General features: G+C 31.9%; 2 protein-coding genes across 2 annotated transcripts; both read right to left on the minus strand.

Annotated features, from left to right (window-relative positions):
* Positions 1-1,734: 1,734 nt before the first annotated feature.
* Positions 1,735-3,422, minus strand: LOC134236624 (von Willebrand factor C domain-containing protein 2-like). The gene is made up of 2 exons (XM_062718797.1): positions 3,076-3,422; positions 1,735-1,923 (listed from the first exon to the last, which is right to left on the minus strand). The coding sequence occupies exons 1-2, from the start codon at positions 3,329-3,331 to the stop codon at positions 1,772-1,774; spliced, it is 408 nt and encodes a 135-aa protein (XP_062574781.1). The 5' UTR covers positions 3,332-3,422; the 3' UTR covers positions 1,735-1,771.
* Positions 3,423-6,727: 3,305 nt separating this feature from the next.
* On the minus strand, positions 6,728-12,454 carry LOC134236609 (inhibin beta A chain-like). The gene is made up of 2 exons (XM_062718783.1): positions 11,934-12,454; positions 6,728-8,471 (listed from the first exon to the last, which is right to left on the minus strand). The coding sequence occupies exons 1-2, from the start codon at positions 12,235-12,237 to the stop codon at positions 7,681-7,683; spliced, it is 1,095 nt and encodes a 364-aa protein (XP_062574767.1). The 5' UTR covers positions 12,238-12,454; the 3' UTR covers positions 6,728-7,680.
* Between the last annotated feature and the right edge of the window lie 6,037 nt (positions 12,455-18,491).

The following is an 18,491-nucleotide window of genomic DNA, read 5'->3' on the forward strand; positions in this document are numbered from 1 at the left end:
AGGAGGAGTATGCCAATCTAATCAACACGTGTTTCTTATACCTTTAGAAATTTGTTCTTGTATCAAATCTATACTTCAAAAACTATAAAAAATTCCCCATGTTATACTGATCGATAACAAAACAAAATCGCATTCGTACTTTGTGATATAACAAAAACCGTGTTATTCCTTATTTCGTAATATGTTTATTAGCCCTGTATACTGTATTGTATTTGCCAACTATTCTGTATCTAAAATACAGCACGGTCTAAAAATTCTGATTCAATTTACCTTTAGAAATTTTTTCCTATTATAAATTTTGGGGAAATAGCCGGTATTTTCCTGAGAATATAAAATGTCAAAATTTCTCAATCACTTTTTAAAAACATTCCACACAGAATCTACACGTAATTTCGATCCAAACTAAAAGGAAAATTTTCAATAACGGAAAACATCCTCTTTACGTAATTTAGATCTAAAAATTCCACTCTGTGCAAAATATACATTTTTCCGCGATAACAAAACAAAATCGCATTCAATTTGAAAATAAAAATTGACATCAAAGTCCATCGAAAAATTTTCTGTAAATCCTGCGTAAATCCAGTTAAACCGGATTGAAATATATTATGATAAATCTCCATCTACAATAGCAGGTTAGGAAATTTATCCGTGGAAATATATATAATATCGAATTTAGCATACCTATATCAATAAATAAATAAATAAATAAATAAATAAATATACATAAATAAATAAATAAATAAATAAATAAATAAATAAATAAATAAATAAAAGTTTTTTTAAAATAAACTGTGTTTCTAGGAAAATTGCGTTCTATCGACCCCTCGATTAAAACTGTTTACCTTCGGCCTAACGGTCCGATAAAACCAGTGTTGCCTCAAAACCAGCCAATACATGTATAATGATTCATGGCGAGTGTGCTATGTAAATAGGGGATGACTACTGCTTCTTGTCACCTGATCAAACGTGTGGTGTTTTCGGCGGTCTATGATTTTACCCTATTTTCGATTTTTATAATTTTACCAATGTTTTCTTATTCTAACATTTTATATTCATTAATTTTCAGGGATTCTTACCTTCTAGTCAATTTCATCATTTTATACGCACACTCATACTTGATATAATAATTGCATACTATTTTACACTTATATAAATGCACAACTGAAAATACTGCAGACTATACAGCTTCATTATCAAAATTGTTCGTCTTGTTAACAAGTATGGGGTTAGCAAGAATTAAAAAAACACTGCTACCAAAAAAATGAACGTGTCTTAAATATGAAAGAGATGAAGATAACGAACAACGAATGAGTAAAAAAAATCTACAAACAAAAGAAATCTCTGAAAAGGATGAATTAAGGCTCTTTTGCCATCATGGCGCTTATTTGCTTAATTTAACTGTGTATGTTTCCAAATGGATTTTGCCATTATACTCCTCTGGGAGCGAGGATGGGATATCATTTTTTTAGATAAATGCTTTTTAAAGCTACTCCTAGACGACATTTTATGAAATGTTTGATTCCGCCAATTACAGTACGCTACCTAACCTTTCTTCAAATGAAATTATTAAATCTGAAATGCTTAAAAAAACTAGATCAAGTCAAAATTTGTTTTCTGACAACTGTTTTCTCTTAAAATTATGAAGATAGATTACAGACCAAAAGATATGCCAAACAATCCATGGTTTTGAAATATGCAAGAAAACGGATGGTAACAAAAAAAGTGAAATAAAAAGACAGAACACCTTTATTTGAATTATCCAACATTAGAATCACCCATCATGATGTGGGGGATGTCTGTGAGCACAAACAGCCAGGTTGGATCCCCATTGGTGACTGTCGCAATGACAAGTTGTGTAGTGGTCCATGTGATAGGTATCCCCGACTTTTATTATGTGTCCATCTGGTGCCTTGCAGTTATGACCTAAAAATACTTCATTTTATGAAACATAGTCGCTTGACGTCCCTTTTGTAATTTTTAAACTCATATCAAGACTTCCCTAGGGGTTGATGGCTTAAAATTTATACTTGGTACCTATGGTCATTGAGCCATGAAGAATAGGTGGAAAAGTGTAAAAGGGACGTTTAGCTAACAAACATAAAAAAATAAATAAAATAATTAAAATTACTATTTTTTAATAGTTTATTTGTATAGAGAACATACTTATTATGAAAAATGCCTTTTTTGAAAATTTTCAGGAAACTTGGATAAAAATTATGCATTTTCAAAGTGTAAACTAATCGAAAAGATAGGAATAAAGGCATTCCGGGAAAAAAATCTCATGTTTTTCAGACTGCAGCGGTATTCCATATCTCCTATTTATTAGAACGCCAATTTCTTTTAAATAGTAACATAGTTTTAGAAAGCAAGCGTTATCATTGCAAGCTAATACCTCTGATCTCTCATGCTGATAAACATCTTTGGCAAAATCAAAGGAATTCAATTTCTTTAAAAATGCAAGTTTTGCAAACTGATGCAGTGCAAAGTTTCATATTTTAAAATATATTCTTTGGTCGATACAATGACCTTGTCAGCAAATACAATTTATCATTGAGTCAAATGCTGACTGACGTTTTTCATACTAATTGTTAATCCATAATTTATACACTGAATTGACGACGGGTTTTCCGTTATTTCGCGATCATGACAAGGAGCACACGGTTGGTGTGACCGGTCGGCAGGTAATGCTCACTCCTCCATTTACCTGCATGATCCAACCTCTGATGTTTTGGAGGTCCGTATTTGCTCTGCTCCTATTTTGTATTGTTTTGTGGACTTTGATATTGAATACTGTTCGTTATCTCCATATCCTTTATTTCTAAAATTTCATATGACATTGAATTATGTTAAGCTGCATAAAAAAAATTCTCAATGGAAGAGGAATATCAATATAAAACCTCATCTTAAAACGTTCAGTTAAATAATAATCCAAAAGTTATTGAGAACCTTACATCCTTAATTTGAATGAAAACTCATGTACAGATTCTTGTTATTCACACTATTGCTTTTCTCAGAAAAGTGTCCCAAAATTAATTTGGTCTAGCATGTGCATCATAACAATTTAGAGGTCATTACCATTTGGACACGTTGGGCAACACTTATCCTTTTCATGAATCGGGTCAACACAGGGTGTCATAACGCAGTCAGCAATGGCGCACATAGCCTGTCCACTGGTGGTACACTGGCAATATTCGCATGGAGTCGGGTTAAAGGAACCAACTGGATAGTAGGAACCGTGGTAATAACATCCTGCAGTTGTCGTCAACTCCAGGGGAAGTAACTCCCCTTGCACATAAGTTATCATAAAAATCAGCACTGCGATAGAAATCATTCTGACCTGTGTTGAATGGAAGAAAATTCAGAAAGGCATATTTCTCTTATCAATTGTTTAGGAGATTGATTGTGCAATTCCTAGGTGACACCGTAAATGTTACTGATATAGTCACGATAATGTTATCAATTACTGGATTGACCCTTGATAAGCAATACGATTAATAAGACTATAAGATTTTCGAAGTAAGTCTCTTACTTTGGTAGCGTCACAAAACTTTTAACACTTAATGATTGCATTTTTAACAAAGAAAACTCAGTAATATTTTACCATTATTTTTGTGATCATTAACATATTTTATCCTTTAATTTATAGCTATAGAAAATCAAAGGTAAAAAGAAAACCAAAACCTGAAGCCTCTTACATTTATTATGCGAAAAATTACTTTGTTTGTTGTTAATGTTCCTACTTTGCAATAGGCATCAAACATACTTTGGCTTAGTTGAAAATGGAACTTGTTTTGATTGCAAATTCTTCAAATGGAGACGATAAAATATTCTCTTAAAATTGCATCACAATCTCTATACACCAGAAAAATATCTTCCTCTTTAGAGCGTTCTAGGTATATATGTAGGACAAATTTTAAATCAGTGCATGATATTGACCGGTTATACTCAGCAATTAAAAGTCCGATGGTCACGTCTATTAAAAAGTCCGATGGTCTGCAATGTTAAAATTTTCCAAACCCCATTTGGATGGTTTGACACGTCAACAAAGTCCGATGATGCTGAAAACAATTAACGTTTATTACGTCATAGTACTACTGCGCAAAAATGCATCTTTTGGATATAGGTGCGAGACTAGCCCTAATCAGTCGAAGAATGCGAAATACTCATTTACTATAACCTAAATATATTGGGTGGGTGTTTGGCTAATCCAAATCAGTCGAGGTCTAGGCTAACCTTAAAATCTCTCGGGTGGGTTCGAAGAAACACATTATCAATCCAGTTTAGTGTTCAAGAACTATAACCCTTATCAGTCGAGTGGTGTGCGAGGACTAACTCTAAATTTGAATGCAGGACAACGTCATGACGTCGGAAAATTGTGACGTCATAAACGTCGATTGTTCCATCGCACTATCGGACTTTGGCGTATCAGACCATCGCACTTTAGCGCAACGTGTCTCATAGGAAACGAGCCATCGGACTTTGGCGTGACCATCGGACTTTGGCGTGCGTAAAGACAGCAAGCCATCTGGGTTTGGCGAGACCATCGGACTTTGGCGTCACCATCGGACTTTGGAGTCTTACATAGATGAGGAAAACAAATTTTAAATCAGTTACACGAACATAATATTGACCGTTTTATAGCTCGGTATTTAAACATTTCAATTAATTAATTTATGGCAGTTTCTTGGTTTGATTGTTAATTTTTTTTTACCTTAAAATGGAAGGGATGTGCAAGAAATGTTTCAATGCTACAAATTTTCACATTAAATTGTATACTTTTTCCCCATTTGGATGAACGGTGGGTGTGACAGGTCAACAAAGTATGCTTACTAATCCATAGAACAATATGGATCTTTACTTTTTAAAAAATTCTCTACAAATGTTTAGACATATGGATCTTTACTTTTTAAAAAATTCTCTACAAATGTTTAGACATGAATGAAGCATGTTTGTCTTTATCAATTTATATTTTGTTTGAAAGATATATAGCTCTGTCGTTTCCTTCTGGATATTTTCACTTCATTATGAATAATCACCATATGATTGTACAGCAGACCTGCTTATATACGTATTTTCCCAGTCAAAAATCTTGATTGGTATTAGTCTTACGATCAATGTATAATTTGATATGATATGATAAATATAATTTATATATTTATAGATAGATATAGTTATATAAATATTTTCTCGTATAATGTATAATTAACTTCCATTTATAAGCCTTGTGGCCTTAGGGTTTTTGTTGTCGAACTACCATCTTTGTTTGTTATCATTTTAAATTTAATCTAGATCTATAAAAGATTTACGTGCTGCTAAAGTGTAATTAAGGAGGCTTTTATTCGTTATTTTTACGTCTCATTGCGTTATGAAGAGGGCCTATATATTTCTGGGTCCATAACTCTATACACGTGAAACTCAAACCCATTGGTAATGAAGTAGACAGAATTAAACCATCTTCTTCCGCCTCTTGTTGGGCAATATCTCATTTCATTTAATTAAGCAAATGTTTATTTTACGGAGCCTCTGTTCTTTATAATTTTACTAGATCCCATTTAAAATTCAGTGTATTTTGTGCGATTCAGCCACTCCATTACGACGTAATTCCAATCCAGGGGTTTCTCTAGTGAGTTCAATTAGAAAAGCTTATATTTTTAGTTAAACCAGCACTGGCAGATTTGATAGCTAACCTTCTCATTATTTTGTTGTTAATTTTGTTTACAACTGTTTATTTTTTTATCATGTCATCTTGTACTTTGCAAATTCCTCTCTCAAACTCATGAGCAGGTATATTAATATCACTTCCAAGATTATTTCCTCGGAGTCATACCCAAATGTCAAATAAGGGCCTCAAAATGTAGACTTTTTTTCTGTTAACTCTGCATCAACTGCCACTGAACAGTAAAGATCTTTATATACTTGCCAGTTTTTAATGCAATGTTTTGAGTGACCAACTGTTTCTTCCCTTTTTATGATACTCTAAAATCACATTTTCATGGATTCAAATTTTCAAGGTTTAAGGAAAAGAATATTGGTTTGCGATCAGGGATTTAATTTCGTGGTTATAAAAAATGTGTAGTAGTAATGCATCTGGAATTTTACATTTCGTGGTGGTCATAAATTTGTGGGTCTCTCGATACCTTGAAAATCCCCACGAAAATTGGTGATTTTAAATGTGCTGGCCCGTTTCACAAAGTGACTGCTCTACTCTTTTTTTTTTATTAGTTGAATTATTACGATTATGCAAAGGTGGACAAAAGGACAGCAGTCTTTTGAACAGTTGTAATATTTCAAGCTCTGAAAATGGATTATATTCCAGACTTAGCGGAGATTTCTCATTGAAAGGTGATTAATCAGCCTGATAGTATGGGGGAGTTTTAAGTTAACTCAATACTTTATGACAAATTGTTCACTTTAGAAACAATTTCCCCTGATTAAATAAAATGATGAATTTTTTTTTTCATGAAGTATTGGTGTAAAAATAAGTGGGAGGTGTGAGAAATTGATAACTTTCACAATATGAAAACAAATCCATTTAAGGAGTAAAATGTCCATTCTAGGAGTGTATGTATGTTTCAAACCATTAGCTTTTGTTGAACATTAAGCATTATATCAATCGATTGTAAAATTAATGATGATGCATATAAAGATCATTCATATTTTATCAGTAACATTGACATATTGTTTATTACCATTGGTTTGCAATACACAGAGATGAATCATAGATTAATTAAGGGAAGAAAAAACATAAATTTATTCAGACACAGGACGGAACATAACCTATATTTACATACCACCGGTACAAGCTTATATCTCTTAACTACATTTATACCCGTAAATAAATGAGAAAATATTCGTACATTCCCTTTTTTAGACAACATTGTAGGCTACTGTTAATTCCAAATAAACAATAGAAGACGTACATATGAACCTACCATGTAAAGTTTGGACTGTAGACAATATCACAGAAAATTAACTTTCCCGTCCCATTCAACATAAAACGTATAGGATAAAGCTATTTATGATATTTTCACCATTGAATAACCGTAGAAATATCATATGGCTTTGTCGAATTGTATTCAAATATCAGAAGTGCGATAAACTCGAGATTTTCGTTACCGTCATAAAGTTAAATTCTATATAATAATTAAAATAACAGAAAATAAAAGAAGATTCTGACACAGATCACTTGGCTTTAACGTCTTATGACCGCTAAACTATGACGTCACAGCGAACGACAGTGCATTGAGAAATTACTATTCTAAGCAAGGGAAAATCAAAGAAAATGTTATAAGTAGAAAAATATTCTTTTTCGTATTTAAATACGAAATTTTAACTCCAGAGAGAGAAAGTTTTTTTTTAAATTTTCACTTGTGCTAAGCACTTGTGGAAATATAAAAATGTCCTGTACCACTCGTAAAAAAAATTCCTTTTCCAATTTCAAAATTTTGATTATCCCCTATATACACAACATAAATGTTATAATTATAACGTTTAAATACAAGCAGGGTGGTTGCAGACGACTGTAAATCAACAAATATATGAAGATGATATGTTAAGCATAGAAAACAATTTTGTTTGTCACTTGAAAAGGTCAATTAATCTGTTTCAAAATGTTGGTATCAAATTAGCCTCTTCTCGTTCAAAATGTTGTTCTCAAGAAAGCATATGAGAGTAGTTTTGTCATGAACATCCGCATTCTGTCACTATCATTCGTGGAAGAATGCTTACAATCACCTTTCCGGTTTTGTCAAAGTACATTATACGTAAAGGTTTGTGTTTCTTCTCTGTGCAATGATATGTATAATTGAGCTTCCGGTCCCCATACGAACCGGAATTACAACCACCACTGCACATATTAGTCTTAAAAGATGGCGGAGAAATGACCCAATCACTCCATCCTGCTTCCGCGAAAGAAAACACTAGTGGTAATTTACAACACTGGTTTGTTTCTGTATCACATTCATTGGACTCTCTTTTGTCCCGAATATTAATTTTTGTATGGATGAGTAAGAAAGGTCTCGTCCTACTCAATTTCCTGTTATCTAGTTTCCTGGATCTCATTCGATGTCTCTTTCGTCTAATGGTTTTACCATTACGTTTCCGTTTCCGCTTGGTGCCATGCAATAGCACCAATTTGGCAAACTTCTTGCAGCCCTTGCAGCGGATGTGCAACTTGATATTGGTATTATCAGATTTCAGAGCAGATTCAATTAAAGATTTTGGCAAGTACAGCTTAAACCAATTTGTTCTAGAAATTTTGGCTTTCCGCGAGGAAATTTGTCGTAGTTTTCGTCCCTTTTCATCAACAGTGCTTAAAATGAGTCTTATCCGCCTTGCCTTTACTTTCTTTCTGAAATTCTTCCGACGTCTCTTAAATTTCACTTGTACAAGTACACTTGCACTCTGTATATCATGTGTACGGTTATCCTTTGTCATTGAGAATTGGAAAATATTATCTTTCGTGATATTCTCTGCAATATTAAAAAAGGAACAAGTGAATTATCATTATAAAAAAACAACATAAATATTTTAAGTATCTCATATTACAGACTAACATATTTGTCATTAAAGTTAGCAGTAATGATATGTTCAGCTACATAGAGGGAAAATAAAGAAACAGAGTATAAATAACTTAATATTTTTGAAAAATCTAAAAGAATTTTACATTTTTACGATAAAGTTAATTACATGATATGCAAAGAATAGCTTTAAACAATGGCTGACTATTTTGTCTATGTAACCTGTAACTTGCATGCATTCACTTAACATTTTTATATCAATAATCTTGAATTTTAACGACTATCAGCATTCTTTTGTATTATCTATCTATTTCCACAAATAATAGTTGAGTTTTGATTAAAACATAGTCAGAAAATTCAATCACGTACTTAATAAACCGAAATTTAATACGTAATATTTGATTTTAATATTTAAAAGCCTAAGCATTACCAGTGTTAAATCCTATTCTCAAGTGTTTACTAGTTTACTTATATCTTCCTACTTAAAAATTTATATGGTAGTTTTCCCGGTAAAAGTCATCCATGCGTAATGACATTTAATCTTTACAAGCAACTTGTTAAGTTAGACTCAACAACCAAAATCAGCCTAACACTAACCTGCAATTAAGTAGAAAAAAGTGTGGAAAAGTAAGACAGATGGACAGAAAACTAGCTAAGCTGCTTTACAGACAGACAAACGGGCAGCTACAAAGATAGAAAGACATACAAACGGGAAGCTACGCAGAAAGACAAAGAGACAGCTAAACAGAAGAACAAACGGACAGCTACACAGACAGACAGACAGGCAGAAAAACAAAAATACAGACAGACAGCTACAAATACAGACAACCACACAGCTAGACAGACAGACATACAGACAGACAGACAGACAGACAAAGGAGCAACTAAACAGAAAGACAGTTACACATACAGACAGCTGATAGGGAAGCCCACTGTCTAATTCTCTTTCGCAAGTAGGAGAATAACAAACATACAAGTGTGAACATCTAAAGGTTATATATAGAGCGATTCTGTTATATATATCTAACGATTATATATAAAGCATTTCTGTTAAATATCTAACAGTTATATATATAGAGAGAGCATTTCTGTCAAATATCTAACGGTTATATATAGAGCATTTTTTGTTAAATATCTAACGGTTCCATATAGAGCATTTCAGTTAAATATCTACGGTTATACATAGAGCGTTTCCATTTTAAACATATAAAGGTTACATATATATAGAACATTTCTGTAAAATATCTAACGGTTAAAAATAGAGCATTTCTGTTAAAAGGCAAGGAATCTTTACGCTTAAAATTATAATGCACGTGAAGCAGTGGTCTGTTCAACCATCGAATTCAAAGGTGTTCTTAAACAGAAGGCAATTTGAATGAAAATAATCTTCATTATTAACATATCAACCTTTATTGTTCATTAAATAATAAAATTCAAAAGAACAACTCATGCTCAATTTAATGTCAATTTGATAAATTTAAGGGTATCGATCACATTCTTCTTGGAGAAAACAGTAAACTTCCCCCCAAAGTTTAATTCCAGAAACCAGTTTTAAATAAGCAAGCAATTGAACATTTTGATACTGCGGGGGAAAAAGAATTCTTGCATACCTTCTGAAGAAACGAATTATTTTTAGAACTTGTTTAAGATATACTTCAAGGTATTTGGCACAATGTTCTCCCGCTGTGTGCCAGCGGTGTGATGAATTTACGGATAATCAATTGTACATTGAACTATATATAACAAGAATGTATCAGGTTTTATGTTAGAGGCGACTTAAAATATACATTTTGATCGTTTATTGTATCTTATACAGATGTGAAAGAAACCTTAATAATGTTTCTGTTTGGTATTCAAAGCACGAATGAGACAAAGGCACGAATTGCAACGAATGAAGGCACAATTGAGAAAAAACTCATTGCAAACAATTTAAAATTTTACATTTTTTTCTAGGAAAAAAGAAATTAAAAAAAGAAAGGATTACAAAAAATATTATCCCAACTATTGCTTTTATTTTAGTACGAAAAACTGAGCAATCACTTTTGATTTTGTAGGATACCCTGTGCCATTGCTTTGGAGATGCAATTAATTTGAATAATTTCACTAGCAAAGCAATGTAGATTACATAGATATGTAAGTGCTCATTTTAAGATAAATCCGTCGTTTCGCAAAGAGTCTAGAATATATGAAATTCAAAAATAAAGATAACGGACATAATTATTGTTAAATTTTGAATAGCAAGGTCAGATTTTAATGTTCTTGACATTTGTAATACCAACATTGAACAAGTCTGTTTATCTTGTTCTTAAATTATACATTTAAGTTATTTTCAGAAGCATCAGGGTATTTTAAAACAATAGGCATCTATTTACGTTATGTATATAAGCAAGACTTAGCATTCTTCAAGAAGGAAACGGTCTATCACAAAGTTTAGAGCATATCTATTAAAAATAAGTCTTTAAGTTTATCGTCGCCTATGGTTTATGGATAAAAAGGCCTCATTACGTTTTTGTTTTGATGATACGTTTTCGTAAAATATGAAGATTACGTACAATAATCAAGCTCAGAAGTTCATGGAAGCAATACATTTACTGGGAGCAGAGAAAACTCGGACATCTTAAAATATCAGACGTGGGATCAGGTGTGAAAAAGATAGAGCGACCTCTGTTAACATGTCCCCCTTGACATGATATAAGAAAAAGAAAAATCCGTATATAATTCAGCGTGAAAATTATGTCAAGATAATGTGACACAATTATTCACGTTAAGTTCCGTTTGCATTTATCCATGTTCTTGGATGCCTGTAAATATGACTGGTCAGCAGGGGATGCTCACTCCTCCATGGCACATGATCCCACCTCTGATGTTTTAGAGGTCCGTGTTTGCTCTGCTCTTATTTCGTATTGTTTTATGGCCCTTGATATTGAATACTGTTCGTTATCTCCATTTCCTTCATTTTAGGAGGAAAACGCTTTAGAAAAGAATAAGACGCAAAATTACGTTACAGTTTCTTTGGTTAAACTTGCTTAGATTTTAATTTTTAAGTATTATACAAATATATCTGTGTATATCCTAAATTTCATTATCATGATGGATTTAATTTCTTGTGTATTTAACTTATATTTATTTGCTAAATTTTAATCCGTCGGGATATTCAATACTGCCTGAAAATATTTCCTTTTCAAGGTCATTGACGTCTGTTATTTGTACATACACGTATCAGGTATTTTGTTCCTATTATATCCCTGTGACAACCAGCATCACTGTACTATACTCTTTGAAAAAACAATATATCCTATCACTTAATTAAGCCTGTCTACTTATCGAAAATGGTTATAAAAATGGTAACAATAATAACCATTACTACACCTACCGAAAATGGTAATAGTTATGGTAATATTAAAAACAACTTACCGACCGGTTCGGAAAAGGCAATAATTTCCTGAATTTCGGAGAAGTATCCGTTGTCTTGTATGGGTGTTGTATCTGTTTTCTTACTTTCTTGTGATGTGGCACCTGGGTCGTCGTGCACTGGCCTACCGAGTTTGGTCAAGATGGCGTCCCTTATGATTTTTAAGCTTCGTTCCCTCTGTATCATTTTGTTGAAGTCCATTTTCTTACCGGGAAAAATATTTGCATTGATACTGCATAAAAGTACGTAGAAACTGACGATCACTCCGTAACATCGAGGTGATATGACGTGAACTTTAAATATCATCTTCTTCCCTGGAATGCTTTAAAACAGTTAAGTGGTAAATGGAATCTCTCAGGTAAATGGTACTATCAGAGAAGCAAAAATATCAAAGGGAAATAAAGAAAAGCCACATGCACTTTGAACATCAGAGATGATTACTGAGTCCCTGTGCCGCTACAGGCTTCTGTTTCCCCAGTGATACGATGTCAATTGGCGTTCGCTTTAATAGAAGTCTGCTTCAGCAACAATCAGTGTATTCATATGAAGAAGGGTCACAGCATTCAATCCTTGTTAACGGTGCGGAGGCATTTTTAAAACCTTACCAGCATAATATTTATTTCTGTGATTTGGCCAATGTATGGAAGTGATTCTTCGTGATAAAATATTTGTCAAAATGCTTATATATATACATATATATATATATATATATATATATATATATATATATATATATATATATATATATATATATATATATATATATATATATATATATATATATATATATATATATATATATATATATATATATATATATACAAAGACTTTTTGACAATTTTAGAAAGATAACAAAATAAACGGACACTTTTTTCATTTAAGAAAGTTAAAAAAATATAGAGAAATGTTTCTTTGTCTTTATAGTAAGGGAATTTTAGTTTAGTGGAACTAATTACATTGTACATTATAAGCTTCAAATATGAAGACAACGAACACAAATCAACCCACTTAATAGTACAAATTTGTTTCGAGAAAATAACGCATAACTTATCTTTTGGTTATAATAGATGAAAATCAGAGTAAACTAACAGTATTCAATCTCAAAGTCCATTCAAATTTAACATGTTGATGACATCATAAAGTGAAGTCCAGTTAAACTGTGTATACTAAATACACGTGTATATATACTTGCCTTATAAGACGTCAATTTGAAAGATTTTCGGATTCATTACAGCTTAATACTAAAACTGCTTTCCTTGTTAAAAAGAAGATTTTCTTAAAGATTTTTCAATGTCATGTATAGCATTCATTTGATTTCTTTACTTTTGTTCAACTAAAATAAAGTATGCCTCATAATAAACTTAAGACTCTTAAAAATGTAAATAAAAAAACACTCATAATTACCCCATGCGCTACATCATTTAACTAGGTGAACAAAAAATTATTTTCAGTATATTCTGTTGAAATTGGCAGGGAACATCAAAATATGTCGTGTAATTGATAAAATTGGCGTTCTAGAATTGGAAAGGAGAAAAAAAGGAAAGAAATACATAAAAAAAATGTTATCTTGAATTTGATTTTTTTGTTTTATGCTGATGTACGACTTTATTAAAATTTATGCTAGACTGTATAGGGCAACGAGATTTTGATCTGAACGCTTTCCTCCCATTGCTTTTTACGACTCTAGTTGTCTCGAGTTTGAATTTCTTGTTGTAAACGTCGGCTTTAAATTGTCTGAGTTTTGGAGAAAAAAATGTAATCTTGAAGTAGTGCGTTAGGGTAATGACAAAACGAAATGATGAAAAGACGAAAACAGAAATTTCAAGGCTGAAAAATGCCAATCAGTGCCATGGTGGGAGGTGGAGAAATACGATTTTATTGTTCAGTTTGGTTTCTTTTTTTGTCTCCTATTTCGCCTAAAGTTTAAAAGTATTCCATAAACACTCTCTGGAAGAAAAATATCTTAAAAATGCAAATTTATTGTTTAGGCAAATACACAGTGAAAAATACATTTTTTTTACTCAATCTCTTTTATTGTTTTGCATGTAGTTAAAAGTTTTTTCATACATTTTTCAACCATAAAAAATACTCAGCAATTCCTAAATGCATATTGAATTGTCTGTTTTAAGTCATATTTCACATTGTTTGAATGCAAGTGTCTTGAATGTGAAATGCTAGTTTTTATTAAATTTTTCGCCTGCGTAAAGAAAAATAATAAAAAAAAAATCATCTGTTGATTTAAAATTTCGATGTTCAATTCCTTCTTATATTCCCCCCAAAAAATTCAACCAATGATTTTATTTTTAGCACTTATATGAGGAAACTACGTATGTATAAAACACGTACTAATACACTGGTTCTGCATTTTTCTGTATTATACACTTGCTTCTTGCATTCAAATCTTCCTTTAATATTTGTATTTCTCTCATTTTGTTATTTTTTTCACTGCACTTTGGAACCTAATTATTGCTCAATATCTTCATAAATCATTGTATGTTATTCATTTTAAACGAGCAATGAAAGATATCAAGGGTATTATTTTTCTAAAATCGAACTTTTTAATGTTAACTATTTCATATTCGTAAACAGACACGGCAATTGAATATTTGTGTATTAATATACAATGTATACTTTAAAGAAAAAAGGCGAGATCCCCATCAAGTGTTTACATTGTATATATGCAAGCTTCATACAGAAAACGTTTGAAAGATTCTAACATAAAATATTTTTTTTCTGAGACTATTTTTATTAATTCATATTTGTGTGATTAACTAGAAAAATACGTTCTTCGCCACCTTGCATTAAATCTCTATAAAAGTAATGACTTAATCTTTTCTTTCGGCAACCTCCCTTAATTATGTAGCAATATATCTTATTGCATGTATCTAAGGTCTACTTATTCCAGTTGATTCGATACGCAAAATTAAGCATGTTCTTAAACGAGGCAAGCCATTGACAAACAAATTGAAAAAAAACATGGATTAAGTGTCTCGTTCTAAATCCTTATTTTGCAAGTTCTGTGGTCGATTCAATAACTATGTTAGTAAATACAATGTATTATTTAGTCTTATGTGGACTGACGTTATACATACTAATTGTTAGACTTTATTCACAAATTGAATTTTCTGCAGAATTTTCCGTTTGCCCAATGACAAGGAACACACGGCGTGGATGACCCGTCTATATCGGATGCCTACTCCTCCATGGCACCTGATCTTACATCTGATATTTGTAGAGGACCGTGATCGCTCTGTGCCACTTAACTTATTATTTATTTACATTTGAGTTTCATTACCGTTTTTCACTAATTTCATATTTCATACATATGGTCAAAATTTACCAACATTTATGTTTGTTGACTGATGCATGCTCTATTTGTTGGTTTTTCTTTTACTTTCTAAAAATCCACTTATTTCCATATCAACTTTATTGTTTTTTTTAACATTTAATGTTTAAAAACCATGGAAAAGAACCATTGAATTACCGAATTACCTAAATTCTTTGATATAAATGTAAAAAAAAAAAACCAGAATGTTTCAAAGAGAATATTCCAACTCAGATGCCTTTTATCGGTTGTGACAGATTAAAAATTTATTTCCATTTCTTGCACACATTACCGACGTAGACCAAGAAACAAAAAAGAATTATTAAGATGATTAGATTTGTTTTAGCTCAAAACTTAATTTTCATAAAATCGTTTTCGAGCAATAAAATTTGTTTTCATTCTTCTGTGAATAAGATCATTCTTTTAATAGCTGACTATTGCCAGCATTTAATACATTACAATAAATTTGTACATGTGAGCTGCCAAGGAAGGGGAGAGTCTTCAGAGAATTTAAGATCTTTCTTGTTATAATTCTCAAATACTCGCTAGTTAAAATTAGTCTCAAAAAGAATTACATAAACAGTGTCATGAAAAGCTAGACATTAATAATCGACAAAGAAAATACAGACATACATACAAATAAAAAAACAAACAAGAATAATTTTTTTCACTTTTTAGATGAAAATAAAAAAGATTGAATTTCACAGCAGATTCGATGTATAACTTTAAAATGTGGCGAAACGTCCCAGAATGCGTTTAGTAAAGTTATGATAGCTGCAGGATATATGCACAAACTGGAACTCCATTGTGGAACTTAAAAATGCAGATGGTTAATTTAACTGATACTTTTTTGACTAAAAATATATAGAACCACGCTTTACCCAAAAAAATCATCACCTATTTATCGGTCTTTTTTAAAATACAGAAAAAAAACCCAGTTAATACATCGAGAAATTGGCATGTTGGCTCTGTGTTCCTTTGTTGTTGTTTTTGTAATATTTTAACATTTGGCATGGACTGAAAATTAATCCATAACTCTAAACAAATTGTTAGAAAATAAAATCTGAATCGAGTGAGTGATGTTTTAATTTTCTTTTAAGTATTTCAATGTAAATACAATGTAGGGTTTTTCTTAATTTAAACTTATATCAATTTTAACATAGCCTAATTTGTGTCCTGTTTGCGCCTCAAATTCGATTAAGAATTCTAGAAATGTAAAGCTGATTGACATTAACTCATTAAAAACTATTTCATAAAACATTTGTTTTCTTATTTCACTAATATCTCAGGTTTTTTAATCATAAGACCAGTATGTATGTGATTTCTATTAAAGCATGCTCAATTACTATATAGAATTTAGGTTAAAAATCATTTTTGGTCAATAATATATTATAGCTGTATGACAGTAATATATTTCATCACTACTCATTGTAAAGGAAATTCGGTATAAATAACAGGAAAGGCAAAAAATAAATAAATAAAACGGCGTTTTTCAGAATTTTAGTGACCATATTTCCTGTTTAATATTATCATGCCTCTGGTTTGTATAGTTGTCGTATCAATGTATCTAAAGAGCAGGGTAAGGATATTGGTTCTTAGAAAAGTAAAAATATTGCACTTTTATTCTGATTTATGACATGTGTAAAGTGATGAAGAGATAAAGATAATTAAATAGATAGACGTTTCTTCCATTGCTGACATTTTTCACTGATGAGTGATTAAAATTTGTTTGATGACTCAGCAGCGTTCGATTTAAGTATGTGATTTTGCGAGTCTAGCCGTATTTCTTTGAAGTAATTGGTTCAGATGACACCTAAATATATTGAAAAATAAATTACACTTGAATAAAGAAGACTTTCGGTTTTCTGCAAATTGTTGGGTGATATGATCTCAATAAAGACGAAAGGCAAACATTGTTACTTGTGAATAAATTTAATAATTGTCATTTTGTAACATGAAATAGTTTAAAGATTTTATTTTATATAGAACAAATTATGAAATCTTAAATATATTCTCACCAAAAACAAAAAAGATATGTTGTTTCACGTCATATTCGATAATTTTAACTCATGTTGAGACGTCATTATATACCGGTAAAGGGCTGTAAATTTTTACCTTTTCTTAGCACTCAAGGCCACTGAGCAGTGAAGGATCTTTATCATCCCAACGACTGTCGTGAAACGGGACCACGATTTTTTCAACTTTCGCTTCAAACGCCGAGCGCTTAGCGAAGGAACAGTTGCTACTCATTTTATCGGCTTAGATCAGTCGCGGCCAAGATTTGAACTCACGACCTCTGATCATGGAGCGAGCGCTCTACCGACTGAGCTACCGTGAACGCTCTCAACTTTAGGCAAATTTGTCGCATTTGACTAATTGATTGTATGTTGTTTAACGTCCCTTTCGAGAATTTTTCACTCACATGGAGACGTCACCGTATGCCGGTAAAGGGCTTCAAATTTAAACCGTACTCAGCACTCAGGGCCATTGAGCAGTGAGGGTTCTTTATCGTGCCAATGTCTACCGCGACACGGGACCTACGTTTTTAAGGTCATATCCGAAAGAACCGTGACTTTTACTTCTAATGTCGAGCGTTTAGCGAAGGAACAGTCACTATCTATGTTTACGTCTTAGGTTTGACGCGGCGCCGCTAACGAAAATCGAACCCGGGCCTCGCGATCACGAAGCGAACGTTCTACCACTAGGCTACCGTGACCGGTTTGTCGCATTTGAAGATTTAGGATAGTTTTCATATCCATCCTCATCTTGCAACCTTTGTAAATGAAGCACACCAAGTTTTAATTTGCTAATATTATGAAGCGTATTAGCTGTCATAATAAATAGATATGCAGACATGAAGCGTTATATCACCTCATGAATTCTCAAAATTTAAATTTATGTATTACATCTGTATATTACTTTTTTTCTAAGGAATTGTCATATAATTTTGTCATTCAACAATCATGTTTGAGAAAAAAATGCACTATTGTTTCGCAATATTCTTTAAAAAATCGGTCTTAAGAGAAGAAAAAAACTTCATCAGCAGCTATTCTTTTTTCATGGAAATATTGCAAATAGCCATGACGTCATCACTTCGTACTTCAATTTATTTGTTTACCGTTAACGTAAATAGACGAAGTTTTAAAGTTACATAAGAATGCAAACGTGGGTTGTCATGAAAAGAAGGAATCTTATTCTCTGTATATGTTTCAGCATTCTTGATGTTAATTTCCTT

Source organism: Saccostrea cucullata, unplaced genomic scaffold (genome assembly GCF_032062105.1).
Source record: "Saccostrea cucullata isolate Sc308-1 unplaced genomic scaffold, CSIRO_AGI_Scuc_v1 ctg1450, whole genome shotgun sequence".
Classification (NCBI taxonomy): Eukaryota; Metazoa; Mollusca; class Bivalvia; order Ostreida; family Ostreidae; genus Saccostrea; species Saccostrea cuccullata.